The 16,688-nt window shown below is 39.4% G+C and overlaps 1 protein-coding gene across 1 annotated transcript; it reads right to left on the bottom strand.

Moving 5' to 3' along the window:
- LOC109227977 lies at window positions 3,236-16,158 on the bottom strand. The gene is made up of 2 exons (XM_019393163.1): window positions 16,154-16,158; window positions 3,236-3,803 (listed from the first exon to the last, which is right to left on the bottom strand). Exons 1-2 carry the CDS (start codon window positions 16,156-16,158, stop codon window positions 3,236-3,238), a joined length of 573 nt encoding a protein of 190 aa, XP_019248708.1.

Here is a 16,688-nt window from a genome sequence, read left to right as displayed (position 1 = left end):
ACACATTCTCAATTGAGTGAGTGAGTGATTTTCCAATCTTTCTAACTCCAAGAATGTATCCCTTTTTCACACAGCCAAAGAATACACTCCCTCATTGCAGGGCTTTTAGTGAAAGAAAGTCCATGGAATTCCCAGTAATGAGCTTTGAGCATCCACTATCCATGAACCATTGTTGACTGCTTCCTTTCACTGTTCCCTGCACAAGGGAATCATGGGTTAGATTTAGGAAACCAAGCAAGTTTGGGTCCCTTGTAATAAGCAAGAGGGTGAATAAGTGCTCTTTAAGTCCATGTAGGTAACATGCGTTTTTTATGAGTGGCACTTGGTCCATTTTCAGCAGTTACTCTTTCAGAAAAAACTTTGTTTTTCTGAAGAGACTGAACTCTAGCTTGGCAATCTTCTTTGAAATGCCCATTGTTCTCATAGTGGGTACACAGCCAATTATCGGGTACAGTAACATACTTGCTATGAGGGTTGTAAGGAGTTATCTCCCTTTGAAACCCTATTCCCTGCCTGCTTCCACCATTTTGAACATACATGGCAGTAATAGCATTTGAGGACCAGGTCCACTTAAGAGACTTTTCAAAATCATTTTTTACTCTATCCAATTCTGCTTGGAGTTGTCTAGTTTTCTCAAGTTCAGCATATAAACTGATTTATACAGCATTTAGTTCGTTTTCTAGCCTGATATGTGCTTCACTAGCAACTCCTTTTCCTTTATTAGTCCTCCCAGACCCACACTCTTCTTTGAGTTCCTCTATTTTTTCCCTCAAATCAATAATCACAACTAGGAGGTCATCTCTTTCTTGCTCTAAGGCATCAATTTTTTCCACTAAGTCATTCTTTTCAATACTTAGATTTTCAATGGTTTGTTTTAGGTCAACAACTACTACCATCAAGTCGTCTCTTTCATGTTCTACACTAACAATTTTTTTAGTTAAAGCCACATTTTCATTCTCTAGATCACTTATTATTTCCTTCAGATCAACCACACACACTACCAAGTCATCTCTAGTTTGTTCAGCATCTCCTAACTCTATGGTCAAGGCATCCATATCATCTACAAGACTTTGATAGGCATCAATTAACACATTTGCTAATGACATGAGTTTCTTAGGAGAGTAGGATTTCAGATTTCTCTGAACATCCCTGAAGTTTACCTCATCATTGTCATCTTCTTCATCATTGTCAGATTGAGCCATCAAATCAAATATTAAATCATATTCATTTGCATCACTTTCAACTGCCATCATAGAGCTATCACCTGTATCAATTTCTTCTTCAGACTCACTGGAGTAATCTCCCCATGCTGCAAGAGCTTGCTTCACAACATTGTCAGCGGCATTCTTTCTTTTGAAGCGTTTGTCAGGAACCAGGTTCCTCTTTGTTGCTTTATTAGGGTTGTACTTGAAATGTTCTTGCTTCAGGAGAGAGCAATCCTTGATAAAATGCCCTGGCTTTCCACATTTATGACAAAGGTCATAATTCTTTGGTCTGCTGGAACTGCCTCTCTTTGGCATCCCTCCGTTTCTTCTGACCATCTTTAGAAACCTTTTGGTTAAGTAAGCCATGTCACTGTCCTCCTCACTTGAGTCATTGCTTTCAGCTTTGAGTAGCAGGTTCTTTTCCTTCTTTGGTTCTCTTCTTTCACTGTCCTTCTTCTTCTTCTTCATTTTGTAGGTTTTCGGATTTTTGACTAGCTCATCTATGGTCAGCTCTTGCAAATCCTTTGCTTCAGTAATGACATTCACTTTACTCTCCCATGAACTGGGCAGGACATTGAGAATTTTCCTCACGAGCTTGTTCCTAGGAATGATTTCACCAAGCGAGTGTAGCTCATTTATGATGGAAGTGAATCTTGTGTGCATGTCTTGAATGGATTCATCGTCCTTCATTCTGAAGAGTTCATACTCGGTGGTGAGCATGTCAATATTAGATTGCTTTACTTGAGTGGTTCCCTCGTGAGCTATTTGCAAAGCTTCCCATATCTCCTTCGCAGATTGACAGGCTGAGATCCTGTTGTATTCATCAGGTCCTATGCCACACACCAAAATTTTCTTGGCACGAAAATTTTTCTAAGCAGCTTTCCTATCTGCGTCGTTGTATTCTTACCTAGTTTTTGGCATCGTCACAGGAGGATCTCTAACCTTCTTTGTTGGGACATAAGGACCATCACAAATAACATCCCACAACTCAGAATCTTCTGCCATGATAAAGTCATGCATTCTTGTCTTCCACCACCCATAGTACTGCCCATTGAACCTGGGTGGTCTATACGTAGACTGACCTTCTTCAAAATTTAGCAACCATGAGGATCCTTTTTGGGTGTTAACCTGATAGAAAGAACCCGCTCTGATACCAATTGATAGAATATATGAGTCCACCAAATTATATAGAGACCATGTCCTCTATTGGTTCCCACTGATAGTGCTAATAAAACAATAAGTAAATGGAACAGAGAGTTTTTACGTGGAAAAATCCTTGCTCAAGGGGATAAAAAACCAAGACCTACACTGGTAGGATTTCAACTTCACTATGAGCAACTTTAGACTACAACCTACGCAGTCTAGAAATCAAACTCTTAATCCCTCACTAACTTGTAATACACCTATTACAAGTCACTTTGCAATACACCTATTACAAAGACTTCAACTCATGACTAACTCTTGTCACGACACAAACACTAAAGGTTTATGGTTTACAAGGGGTTCCTAAGTAACGATTTTAGATAAGCAAAGTAGGAATTACAATGAAGAACAATTACAAAGTTACAACTCAACTAAGGACATACAAGATACTTGCTGTACGAACTGGTGCGTAGTAGTGTTGTTCTTTGTTCTTGATGCACTTGAGAATTGAATGCTTGGCAGGCAAAATGGTTGGAGTGCTTAAATGAATTCTCAAGTCTTCAAGTCATGTTTTGTTGTAATGCTCTTTGTTAATACAACTGAGATGACATCACTTGAATGATGTAACCACTTGGTTGGTCAAAGGGGAGTGACTGCTGTAGTGTGCAGCACTGTCTGCATGTATAGTGCAGGCAGTCACTTTCCTGCTGTAGATAGTTGGCTTTCGTACTGTTGTCGGGGAAACACAAGGGGATCAGGTCCCTGTGTTGATCCTTTATCTTCTGAAAACATAGCAGCTCACATTAGCTGGAGTCCCTTGATTTGTGTTGTGTACCAAGTGTGTCAGGTTCCTTATCTGGTTCTTTGACAGTAAGTTTTTTAGATCATCAAAACATCACGAATTGGTGTACTTTATCTTCTTCCTCTTCCTTTTTAGTACCAGACTTGGCAGGACAGACACAAGAATTTGAATGTTTCTTACGCATCATCTCTAACTCATCCCATAGTTTCTTAAGTTTGTTAAAGTATGAGGCTATATCTGAGGAACCCTGAGAAGTAAATGCAAGTTCCTTGTTAAGTTCAAAGACTTTGGTTCCATTGACCGCACCATATCTACTCTCTAACCGTCTCAAAATACTTTCAGCAGTTTCAGAATATTGTACAGATTCAGCAATAATTGGGGTTAAGGAATTGGTTATCCGAGATATTACCATATTATTACATCTGTTCCATTGTTGAAGTGTTGGAGAATTATCAGGCAGTTTAGGACAAGTTCTATCAATGAATGCAATCTTATTTTTTGCAGACAAGGAAACCACCGTACTCCTTTTCCAACCTCCATAACCAGTACCGGAGAAAGGAACTGTCACCAAGCACGACCCAAGAACATCAGAGGAGTGAAGATGGAGAGGACTAGAAGGGTTAGAGGAGTATGTAGAACTGGAAGGAGTAGAACTATCGATTCCCGTTATATTCAATACTCAATACAAAACAACAAGTCCCTTAGAAAAACACATGCGAGAAAGAACAAGAGACTAATATGAGAAATAACTTGCAGTCTAGGAAAGGATTACTTATGAGCAATAGATCGAAATTTCCCTCTTCTTCAGCACTAGAAGAAGTTATAGCCTTCACATATCAAAGACCATCAATTTTGAAGACGAATCCAAACCAGGTATGAACCGTAACAAACCCTAGTTCGAGAATTCTTAAAATTCACCACCAAATCTTGGAATCAAAAAGACTTCAGCAACGATTGGGCATCCTCCACTCGATTACAGACGGATTCCAGAGAAGGATCACAAGAAAATTAAAAAAAATGAATTTCTGACGAGAAAATCGTCTCACTGACGAGACCACGAAACTCAACCAAATATGGTGAAGGGTAACACCGGACCAACGAGAATGACAAGATCTTTCACATGCGTAGCTCTGATACCATGAAAACATACAGCAATATCGAAATCATGGAGATGAGATTAGGGTTTGAGAAGAAGAAGATACAAAGATAATTGAGAGAACCGACTTTCATTTCTTCTCTATAAAATGAATCGAATAGTCTAGAAATTCTATTACAATATCTATATGTATATACAATGGACCTAACCCGGATCCCTTAGCCAACTAATATGTACATTAAATAAAGGAAGTCCAAGTTATGTTTTATATTTGGACCCAGACGCTAAGTAGTCCTTCATCTCAACATGCAGGAAAAGAAAGATCTTTAAAAGAAAGGAAAGGAATCTTCAAGGGGAGAAATATGAAGGAGAAATCTTATCTTAATATGCAAATGATCTCTCTGGGTGGGTGGAGATCAGCTCTAGCATTTATTTAAGAAATTAATAAAGAACAAATGTTTGACTACTATCTAAATGATAATCATGGGTTAGTAAATAATATAGTTAAACTAAGTTATTGCCCCACAATGATTCCATCTCTGACCTTGTTCTCTTTGTGGAAGCAACCCTTTTCAGACCTTCTTTTTTGACTATATTAATCTTCTAATGTTTTTATGCAGTACGATCAATCTCTTTTTCTATGTTAATAATAAACTCGCAATGAGTTTCAAGAAAGAAGCAAGAATAACTCTCTCTCTCTCTCTGAGGGTGGTAAAAGGCTCAAATTGAAGGCATAAAATTTCGTTGTTGTTTTCTCCTAATAAAAGGCCTAACGTTCACATGGAAATACTAGTACTACTTGTGAATAATATAGTAAAAGAAGGCATTTGTTCTGTGGTATGGCAAAAATTAAGTTGATTATATACATCTTTTGCTTTTGTATCTCACGAATGTGCAAAGTGGAAACAAAATGGGAGAGTTGCAGCTAGGTTAATTAGAAAGGAGAGTGCAATTTTTTTGTATATGATAAATATAGAGAACCACTCAGTGACCTTTGGTATCGTTTGAGTAAACAATTAAGCATTTGAACCCAACAGCCAGGGTACAACTCTTCTGGACTGTACTCCCCTACCTTGCCCTACGGAATATTCTGAGATAGATATAATTATTAAATACTCCATCCGTTTCAATTTAGAGTTGGACTCAACACGGAGTAAAAAAAACAAAAGAAGACTTTTGAAACTTGTAATCTTAAAAGCTTAAATGTTAAAAGCTTTGTGGGGCCATGAGATTTGTATGGTTATAAACGCTTTTCATTAAGGATAAAATAAAGAGTTTAAAGTTGAATTAGAACTCAAAGCTTAGGCGATTGCATTGGTCAATTTGAGAAACACAACTTTTTCAATGTACTGTCATTTTATTAGACGATAATGTTCCTGTCACTTTTAAATTTTGGATACACCTGTGCATATAATATAACTAATCACTATGAACACTATTTCTTTTGTGATAATAGTAACAAATGTCTAACATACTTTATTCTTCAAATTTCGTTATTGCCAAAATAAAATAACAATATATTAGGTGCTTGCTTTCTCGCCCACGCCCACATCTTCTGACGCTCTTAAGGCCGCAAAAAAAAATAAAAAAAAAATAAAAAACACACCAAATTCAGCAGCCTTTTTCTTGTGGCCTGTTTGCTCTTTTCATCACATTCCAGATAGGTAAAGGTCATAACTTTACCTATTTTCCCTTAGCTTAATTTTAGAGAATAAGGTTAAACCCACTTTCTGCATCAATTTTCACAAGCATGGTTAATAATTCGAGTCATAGATCTATTTATAGTCCATTATGTACATTACATATCGCTTATATTTAGACAATAAAGAAGCATTTCATGGGGACGAGAAGAACAGTTGTGCTGGAACATGTATTTCAGAGAACATTTTCTTAAAAATATATATTAAATTACACTAAACATCCATGTAATAAGATTAAGTTGAAGATACACCCGTTATATTTAAAATTTGTATTCTTAAACCCCTGTACTATGTTAATCCTAAAAGAATATAAGTGAGGCATAATGAGTGATGAATCTATTAATAGAAAAGAAGGGGTTACAAGTCATCCTGGGGATGATGGAAATTAAAACAAATGGAGTGGGCAATAATTTTGGTCAATGAAAAGCATAGGTTGAAAGCTCAATAATCTTGGCACAGAAGTTAGTGGAATTAATCGTACGACAACGCTAGCTATATATAGTATAAATAATAGTATTATAAGTTGCCAAAGAAGACAAAAGAGGATTTATCTCCTAGCAGCCACGGAAAGTAACATTCTTACATTTAAGCCGCACAATGAGCTAATAGAAGAAATTGTAGATATCCGTTTTCCTTTTGTTTTTTCCCTCAAAATAATCAAAAGCAAAAATCAGTCGAAAAGGCTCTCAGACAGTACACATACCAGAGGGGCAGGACTTAGTAATCTAAGAGTAGTGTGAGAGTGCATAATGATTTGAAAGAGTTTAGTAAACAGTACAAAGAAGGTCTTAGGTCTTAGGAATGAAAGAGTTTTCTGAAAACCTGTACTGGTTTGAATAAAACAGTAGTTGGAAAAACATAAAAAAGGAATATTTTGAAATCAGCATACTAGTCTCAGAACAGCCTCAGAAGACATTTTTGCAAGCAGACTTCACACAAGGAGAGAGGGGTAGGGACACATAGAATGCACCTTATTGAAAGTAGACAAAAACACAGACTCTTCAAGAAGTCTTGGAATTGACAAGTTAGTTACAAAGACATGCTGAGAACACATAGATCTTTAACCATGACCAATACACATGAGTGAGACAGTAATCAAACAATGCAGCTTGAACATACTAGTGAACAAACAGGGTTCATGCAATTATCTAAAGCAGGATTGGGGCATGCTAAGCAATATACTAATTACAGCTTTTAACAAAACAAACTTAAGCATGCTGAGTGATACAGTAATCAGGCAGTGTAATCTAAGCATGATGTTATACATTGAGCAACATGATAGTAAAATAATACACAGGACTGAAAGCCACAACTAATGAACTGAAACAACAAAGAAACACATAGTTTTGGGATTTGAATTGAATTAGGACATACTAGTTAAGGAGAGAATACAAGGTATATAGCAGAGATGGTGCAAATAGCCAGCCTTGGCTTATAGCCGGCTGGGTTAGTGAGAATTGCAAGTAACAGAAGAGAATAGAGAGTTTTTGAGAGTGTGGAGGAACTAGTGTTCGTGTTCAAAAGTGAGAATAGGTAAAGGTATATATAGTAGTCAAGAGTTAAGCAAAATAAGGTAAACAATCAATCATGTAGCAATTAAGGAAATTTACAGAATCAATCACAAACATAAATCAGTATGTCTTCCCCTTAATCAAGGGATAATCAATCAACGGTAAAAGAAAGACATGTATTTAAGGAAGGGAATCAAGTAAGACTTGGGTATAGAGTAGGTAATTAGGGGTGAATGAACAGGAGTTCAGTTAAGGAAACAATTGGCAAGAATCAGAAAATAATAAATAAGGCAAGAGAAAGCTAATTAAGGCAAGAAGTTCAATCAAACCGAGTAGGGCAGTAAGAATCAAAGACTTTGTTAAGGAAAAGAGTTCAAATAAAACCAAAAATAAGAACTTCAGAATAATCAAGAGTTTAAGAGAAAATCACGTAAAGGGCTATCAAATATCACAGACAATTCAAATAGGCAAGAAAGGAATAGTCCAGATTCAACACATAGGTTTTAACGAAGCAAATCGGTAAATCAAAAATTCCAAACAACCCTGATTTAAGGAGAAAAAATACAGTCTTACCATGAATAGTCAGAATGAACATAGACATATAGAATCAGTAGAAAAGTTGAATCAAGAAACATAGTAGAGGCATAATGGATAAGAAAATCACGAGACATCTAAATGGCTAAAGAAAAATCACAAGAACCAAGGCAAGAACAAAGTCAGTACACAAGTACTCAGAAACCAAACAAAGAATGTCGAAAAATTAGGGCGATTAGTATAAACAGGTTAAGGTTAGAGCAAACCTAACGAAATCGGTTAAAACATATAGTAAACAGAAGATTAAACACTCAAAATTATCAAATGTTTTGAAAAAAGAAATTTCCGGAAACCCTAGTTTAGAGAAAAATGAAAAATCAATCGAAAATCAGACGATTCTTGTAAAGAATCAAAAGGTTCTTGCAAAACTCATATGAAATAGGTCGAAACCATTTCAGATCTATCCAGATCTAAGAAGTTTAGAAGGAAAAAATTAGGGTTTCGAGAAGAGCAACACAGAGGTGAAGAAGCAAGCTTAGAAACCCATAGATATAGGAAGATCTTACTCGGAATCAAACCGGAACAGCCTGAAACAGGCGACAAAAGGCCCTAGATGCAAGCAAACTAACCCAGGTCCCTCGAGGACCTTAGAGATGGCAATACCAACGTACGATAGGCCATTAGAGGCCTGGTGGTGGTAGGGAAACACCATGAAGGGCAGCAGATGACCGCCGATGTGGGTGAATTAGGGTTAGGGCTTGAGAGCTTTTGGAGAGGAAGGGATTTCAGTGCGGCGGTTGGTGAGAAATGAGAGGGTTTGGGGGTCGTTTAGAACTAAAAAAGGAAGGGGTTAATTGTGGCCGTTGATCTCTATGATCAACGGTCGAGATTGAATGAGATTGGGGCCCTATACAGTCTATTGTGATGCTTCCCGTGTTGGGCTTGGAGCAGTGTTGATGCAGGATGACAAGGTTATAGCCTATGCTTCGAGGCAATTGAAGATTCATGAGAAGAACTATCCGGTTCATGATTTGGAGTTGGCAGCCATAGTTCACGCATTGAAGATTTGGAGGCACTATTTGTATGGCGTGGCTTGTGAGGTGTTCACTGATCACAAGAGTCTTCAGTACTTGTTCAAGCAAAAGGAGTTGAATTTGAGGCAGAGGAGGTGGTTGGAGTTGTTGAAGGATTATTATGTCACCATTCTTTATCATCCGGGGAAGGCCAACGTAGTGGCCGATGCTTTGAGTAGGAAGTCAGCCAGTATGGGTAGTCTCGCTTATATTCCGGTCAGTCAGAGGCCGCTTGCTTTGGATGTTCAGGCTTTAGCCAATCAGTTCGTGAGACTGGATGTTTTTGAGCCCAGTCGTGTGTTAGCTTTCACGATCGCTCGTTCTTCATTATTGGAGCGTATCCGTGATCGGCAGTTTGATGATCCCCATTTGTGTGTCCTTAGAGATACGGTGCAGCGAGGAGGTGCCAAGCAGGTTACCTTAGATGCGGATGGAGTTTTGAGATTGCAGGGGCGAGTTTGTGTGCCCAATGTGGATTGGCTTCGAGAGTTTATTTTAGAGGAGGCCCATAGCTCCAGGTAGTCTATTCATCCGGGCGCCGCGAAGATGTATCAGGATTTGCGACAGCATTATTGGTGGCGTAGGATGAATAAGAATATCGTAGCATATGTGGATCGTTGTTTGAATTGTCAGTAGGTTAAGTACGAGCATCAGAGGCCTGGTGGTTTATTTCAGAGGATTAAGCTTCCCGAGTGGAAGTGGGAGCGGATTACTATGGATTTTGTTACTAGGCTTCCGTTGACTCGGAAGAGGTTCGATGCGATATGGGTTATTGTTGATAGGCTGACCAAGTCAGTGCGTTTCATTCCTGTGGCAGTCTCCTATTCTTCTGAGAGATTAGCTGAGATTTATATTCGGGAGATTGTTCACCTTCATGGTGTGCCGACAACTATCATTTCGGACCGGGGTACGCAGTTTACCTCATGCTTCTGGAGAGCAGTTCAGCGAGAGTTGGGCACACGGGTTGATTTGAGCATAGCATTTCATCCCCAGACGGACGGTCAGTCCGAGCGGACTATTCAGATTCTAGAGGATATGCTTCGAGCTTGTGTTATTTACTTTGGAGGTTCGTGGGATCAGTTCTTGCCTTTAGCGGAGTTTGCCTACAGCAACAGCTACCAGTCGAGCATCCAGATGGCTCCTTATGAGGCTTTATATGGTAGGCGGTGTCGGTCTCCGGTTGGATGGTTTGAGCCGGGAGAGGCTCGGTTGTTGGGTACAGATTTGGTTCAGGAGGCCTTGGACAAGGTCAAGATCATTCAGGATAGGCTTCGTTCAGCTCAGTCTAGGCAAAAGAGCTATGCGAATCGTAAGGTTCGAGATGTAGCTTTCATGGTTGGTGAGCGGGTATTGCTCCGAGTGTCGCCTATGAAGGGCGTGATGAGATTTGGAAAGAAGGGCAAGCTTAGCCCAAGGTTCATTGGTCCATTTGAGATTCTTGATCGAGTGGGAGAGGTGGCTCATAGACTTGCATTGCCGCCTAGCTTATCAGCCGTGCGCCCAGTTTTCCATGTATCCATACTTCAGAGGTATCACGGCAATCCAGCCCATGTGTTAGATTTCAGCACTGTCCAGTTGGACAAGGATTTGTCTTATGAGGAGGAGCCGGTAGCTATTCTAGACCGGCAGGTTCGTCAGTTGAGATCCAAGAGTTTTTCTTTTGTGCGTGTTCAGTGGAGAGGTCAGCCCCCTGAGGCATCAACCTGGGAGTCCGAGTTTGATATGCGGAGTCGTTATCCTCATCTTTTCCCCGACTCAGGTACTTCTTTCTTCTGTCCGTTCGAGGACGAACGATTGTTTTAGAGGTGGAGAATGTGACGACCCAAAGGGTCATCACCTGTTTTCTTACTCATTCTGTACTTCTGAGGCCTTGGAAATCTCATTTAGGGTTACCTCGATTTGCGTGCGCAGTCCGGGCGCGTAGTCGGAAAGCTTAAATATTAATTCTGTGAGAAAAATGCTAAATTTTCATATTAAATTGGATAAATTTGACTTCGGTCAATATTTTGGGTAAACGGACCTGGACCCGTGATTTGACGGTCTCGGAGGGTCCGTAGGAAAATATTGGCCTTGGGCGTATGCCCGGAATTGAATTCCGGGGTCCCAAGCCCGAGAAATGAATTTTTGTGTGAAATTGTTTTCTCGAAATGATTAAGGAAAATGAAAATGAAAATGAAATTTGATTAAAAGACTGTGGTATCGGGCTCGTATTTTGGTTCCGGCGCCCGGTACAAGTTTTATATATTGTTTATGCGCTTTCTGTAAAGTTTGGTTGAAAACGGACGTCGTTTGACGTGTTTCGGACTTAAAATGAAAATTGATGTTTTATGAAAAATTTGGAAGAAATCATGAGTTTTGAGGCTTGATTCGATGTATATGCTGTTATTTTGGCGATTTGATCGCGCGAGTAAGTCCGTAGGATGTTTTTGAGGTTGTGTGCATATTTGGTTTGGAGCCTCGAGGGCTCGGGTGAGTTTTGGATAGGTGTCGGAGTGCATTTTTAAACTTAATAAAAATCTGGTATGCTTCTTCTGTGATCTTCGCATTTGCGCATATGTGTCTCGCAAATGCGAGCTTTGTATCGCAATTGCGAAGCCTGGGACTTGGCCTACTGATCGCAAATGCGATCTTGTTTCTCGCAAATGCGAAACTCAATGGCTCGCAAATGCGACCATTTCATCGCAAATGCGAGGCCTGGCAAAATGGGAAGGGTTCGCAAATGCGAACCCAGCTTCGCATTTCCCACAAATGGTCGGGGTTCGCAATTGCGAACTCCAGTTCGCAATTCCCATATCCGCAGCCCAGCAATTTTCATACTTAGTCGAATTTTAGGCCATTTTTCACCCCACTTTCAAAATACAACTCCTTAGGCGATTTTTCAAGAACAAGTTTCATCCCAAATCATTTGTAAGTCAATTTTTACTTAATTCTTTCACTCATTAACATCATTTAACATGTTTTCCACTTAGAATCAATGATTTTCATGGGTGAAATTGGGGGTTTTGGGTAGAACCTAGGTTTTTCAAAAAATTGAGGATTTGGACCTCAATTTTAGGTCCGATTTCAAAATAAATTACATATTTGAGTTCGTGGGCGAATGGGTAACCGGGTTTTGGTTCGAACCTCGGGTTTTGACCACGTGGGCCAGGGGCGATTTTGGAAATTTTGGGCAAAACTTTGGAAAATTTATTTTTTTGCATTCAAATTGATTCATTTAGTGTTTATTAAAGTAATTAAGTGACTTGTGACTAGATTCGAGCGGATTGAAGGTGGAATCACGGGGTAAAGCTATAGTTGGGGCTTGAGTTGAGTTCAAAGCATCGAGGTAAGTGTTTGGTCTAACCTTAGCTTGAGGGATTAGGAGTCGAGTCCTATTTGCTACATGATTATTGTTGAGTACGACGTATAGGCATGGTGACGAGTATCTATACGTTGGTGTCTAGCATGTCCGTGGGTCTCATAATGTGATTTTCATGATTTCATTGAATAACCTATGCCTTAGAAGTGATTTCTATTTGTTGTGGAAAAGTTAAGGAAGTCATTGTGATTTTTGTACATCGTGGAGCATTGGCTCAAGTTATATTATAAACTGTGAAAGCATATGAGATGACTGAACCCTTTGGAGCATTGGCTCAAGTGGTAAAGTGAGTTATGAAATAAAAGTGAAAGAAAGAGAAAGAGTTACTAAATTGTTCCCTTGCCGGGATATTGTTGCTTTGTTAGTTATTTCCCTTGCCGGAACGTTGAGATTATTGATGTTGTACCCTTGCCGGGATTTAATTGTTTAATTGTGTTCCCTTGCCGGGATTTCTATTACCATTTTGTTTATTCCCTTGCCCTTGTTTGTGATTGTTGTTTGGGTGAGGAAGAGAATAAAAGCACGAAGGGTGATGTCGTGCACTTATTGCCGTTTGTNGCATAGTTTCGAAAACTCTATTTTTGTACAGTCAGGTGTTACCCAGGCAAACTCAAACAAGGCCCCAGAACGGAGCGAAGCAAGGCCAGCGGACAAAGGCACGAACCAACCTCCCCCTCACAAAACATACAATTTTTCTTTGAGCGCATGCACATCTGACGTAACGGTAACATCCGCAAATATATCACTATCAATCGGGCTATCAGATACCGAATATATCTCTAGTAGAAAAAAATATGCTACTATTATTTGCTATTTATTCTTTGCATGGGTCTAAGCCCTGTACCACACACTTGCATGAGGCTAATCCCTGCCTCTATATTTGCATGAGGCTAATACCTGCCTCCATATTTGCATGAGGGTAATCCCTGGCCGTTTGTTATGATTTCTTGTTGTTATCAGTTCAAGTGCATTAGTTGTCTTATTCCATTATTACTGTGATTCTTTATGTTGCCATTTTCCTTTATTGTGTTACTTGTTATTATTGAGTTAATGTATCCTTGCGCAACGTTATGCCTTGAATTTATGCCATAATTGCTACGTGTTTATTTGACTTAATTGCCATCTGACATTTAACATATTAAATATTAAATTGCCAAATTGCTCCTTAAAGTCCATAATTAATTGCTAATTGTCATTATTTGTCTTCCTCAGTGAATCATAATTTCTGTGTACTTGTTGTCTTATAAATTCACATTGATTATTGCGTTTGTTAGAGTAAATTTCTTTTGGAAGAACTGTTGATATGATGAAATGGGAGCGGGTGGTACGCCTACTACAAGAGTTAATGAAATGGGAGCGGGTGGTACGCCTACCACGAGATTTAATAAAATAGGATCGGGTGGTACGCCTACCACAAGATATAATGAAATAGGAGCGGGTGGTACGCCTACCACGAGATATAATGAATATAATGAATTAGGAGCGGGTGGTACGCCTGCCACGAGATACAGGAAATGGGATCGGGTTGCACGCCTGCAACAAGATGTGAAAAGAAAGTGAAATCGGCCTCTGTTTTCCTTATTCTTGTTAGTGGTTGGATTTTTTTTCCCTTTATAGTTCTCTTGATATTCTGTTTTTTACTTGTTATTTCCCGAAGCATGTTTCCCTCTCCCATCTCTACTTGTTTATTTCTGCTTTACTTTCCACTGTATATTATATAACTGCACAGGTTTATTTGTTGGTCTGGTCCTAGCCTCGTCACTACTTCGCCGGGGTTAGGCTAGGCACTTACCAGCACATGGGATCGGTTGTGCTGATACTACACTCTGTGCTATTTTGCACAGATCCAGGTTTCGGACCGCAGCAAGATTTCCGGATCTTATTCATCAGGCGACCCGAGGTAGCCCTGCAGGCGTTCGCAGGCCCTGGCGTCTCCTTTCATCTACATTCCTGTTTCTTTCATGTATTTCCGGAGACAGTGTTGAGTTTACTTCTTTCAGACCTTTATGTGTAGTATTCTTAGACCGTCTGTGAAACTGTTACATCAGTTCTGGGTAGTTGAAAATCAAATGGTTGTATTAGAAATTCATGTTCAGATATAAAAATTGTTATCTTCCGCTTAATTATTCAAGTTCCGCTGTTTTCATGTTATTGACTTATATTTGTTAAAAAGAAGCAATGTGATAATGAAGTAAGCAGCTAAGGGTTGGCTTGCCTAGCTCTCATTAGTAGGCGCCATCACGACTCCCGAGGGTGGGAAATCCGGGTCGTGACAGGCTGGGTATTGGGTCAAATTTGGATCATAATTGAAGTAGAAAATAGGGCCAGATTTTAAATAGCTAATTTTAACAACTAAATAATTTATAAAAAATAATAAATGAGTACCAAAAATATCTTTGTGCACTAAAATGATTTAAAAATTTATTTAACATTTTAAAAATATAAAATATCATTTTATGCATAAATAATGTAATTATACATTAGTAAGGGCTATTATTGCAAAGATGTGTAATTTATCTTAAAAAAAGTAAATATAATTACAAAAATGCACTAACAATATTCAAACACTATGTTGGCATAAAAAATGAATTTAGATGGCTAAATCATCATTAAAGTAGTAGGAAGGATAATTATTGGATATTTATATAATAAAAGCAGAAGAAATAAATTGATTTGGAGCTTTTAAAACAATAAAAAAATATATAAAAATACTTATGCATGCTTATAACTGCATATGTAATATTTTGAAAGTATATATATGTTTACCGTGAAAATGGTAATAACAATTAAATTTGTTGATGGGATTCTAAAAATACGTGATCTATTTTTATGCTAGTTGTTAAGCAGATGATGCTATGTGTATGAAGTTTAGAGACGAAATGAGAGCTAAAGGTAAGGCGATAATCAAACCGAGAGGCTAACAATCGGGGCCTCAAGCCTGTCGATACGGAGACCTCGAGGTCGGTATCGTGGCCCGATAGTGAGCTATCGGGGGCGATCGGGGCGTGACTAACAGTTATAACAAAATTAATGAAGGCTCTTTATGGCCAATGATAAGAAATAAATGATGAACAAGTATGAAGATAATAAATGAAAGCAATAATAACAATAAAGTATATTAGAAAGCAGAGAGAATGTTCTTTGTATATTCGAGTGGAGCAACTGAAGCAACAGAGGTTTACAAAATGACAGGGATCCCCTTTATATAGGAGGGGAGTCTCAATATAGTACAAAATGTATTATAGACAAAGAAGCGGAGATGGGACAGCTAGATATGACACCATGATTCAGGGTTAGGGTAGTCCACTAGGCTCTATCAGCCCTAGCTGTGTATCTTGGGAACTCCCCATTTCTCTCAATATATCCATTGGTCTGCAAGGCTCCGAGATCGAACAACGACAATCCCTCAAAGGTGAACCTCGACCCCAGTCTCGAGCCTCGGGAAGTGTCCTTATGGGGCATCATGGTAACAGGGAAATTGGACCCCTCGATTTTACCCAACACAGATAGTCTCCGCGTTTCATAGAGTGAAAGCGATTAGAGACGACCTTGAATTTTCACCCCCCTCTGATACTCTTGCAACGATGGCAGCCATACGGTGCCAAGAAGATAATATACACAGCCCTTGAAGGCCTTCGCATTGATTATGGCAGTAAGCCGCCTCCTTGGCCTTCTTCGACGCGCACATGGGGTTTCTATAAATACTCCCCTTTTCGTTCCTTCCAACTTACTGCATTTTCGAACCCCATAAAAGGTTCCTTCTTTCTTTACTCTCATTCTTCTTTAAGAGCGCAACTTCCCTTTTTCTTCAGGAATTTTCTAGGGATGGCGAGAACTTTCGCCTCCGTTTCTCAGGAGAACGCAACCTTGTCCTCCTCGCTTCTATCTCAGGGTGAAGTGGCAATGCCTCTTCGTGCTGAGGAATGTGTCCCCAGAATTTTCACGATGGCTTCTGATTTCAAGGTCGAGAAGCCCTCTTCGAAGCCAGGACGCTGTTAGCCCGTGACTCAGTACATTAGCTCGATAACAGATGTCGGAAGAGTGAGAGCTGATTGTCACTAGGGTACGCGGTGCTTGTGGAGATCCCCGCTCGAGGGGAGGATGTTACGATCATACAAAGCCGGTTTTTTAAGTGTGTATACTTACCCGTTTACCTTAGGGCTGGTGGGACCGTCCTCGCCCGTGATCGATCCCGTGATTCTCGACTTCTGCCAACGGTATCAAGTGACTCTTGGCCAAATTCATCCTTCATTCTGGCGCGTTGTT

Source organism: Nicotiana attenuata, chromosome 6 (assembly GCF_001879085.1).
Source record: "Nicotiana attenuata strain UT chromosome 6, NIATTr2, whole genome shotgun sequence".
Taxonomy (NCBI): Eukaryota; Viridiplantae; Streptophyta; class Magnoliopsida; order Solanales; family Solanaceae; genus Nicotiana; species Nicotiana attenuata.
The sequence above is the reverse complement of the archived record's forward strand: the minus strand, read 5'-3'. Positions and strand labels throughout refer to the sequence as shown.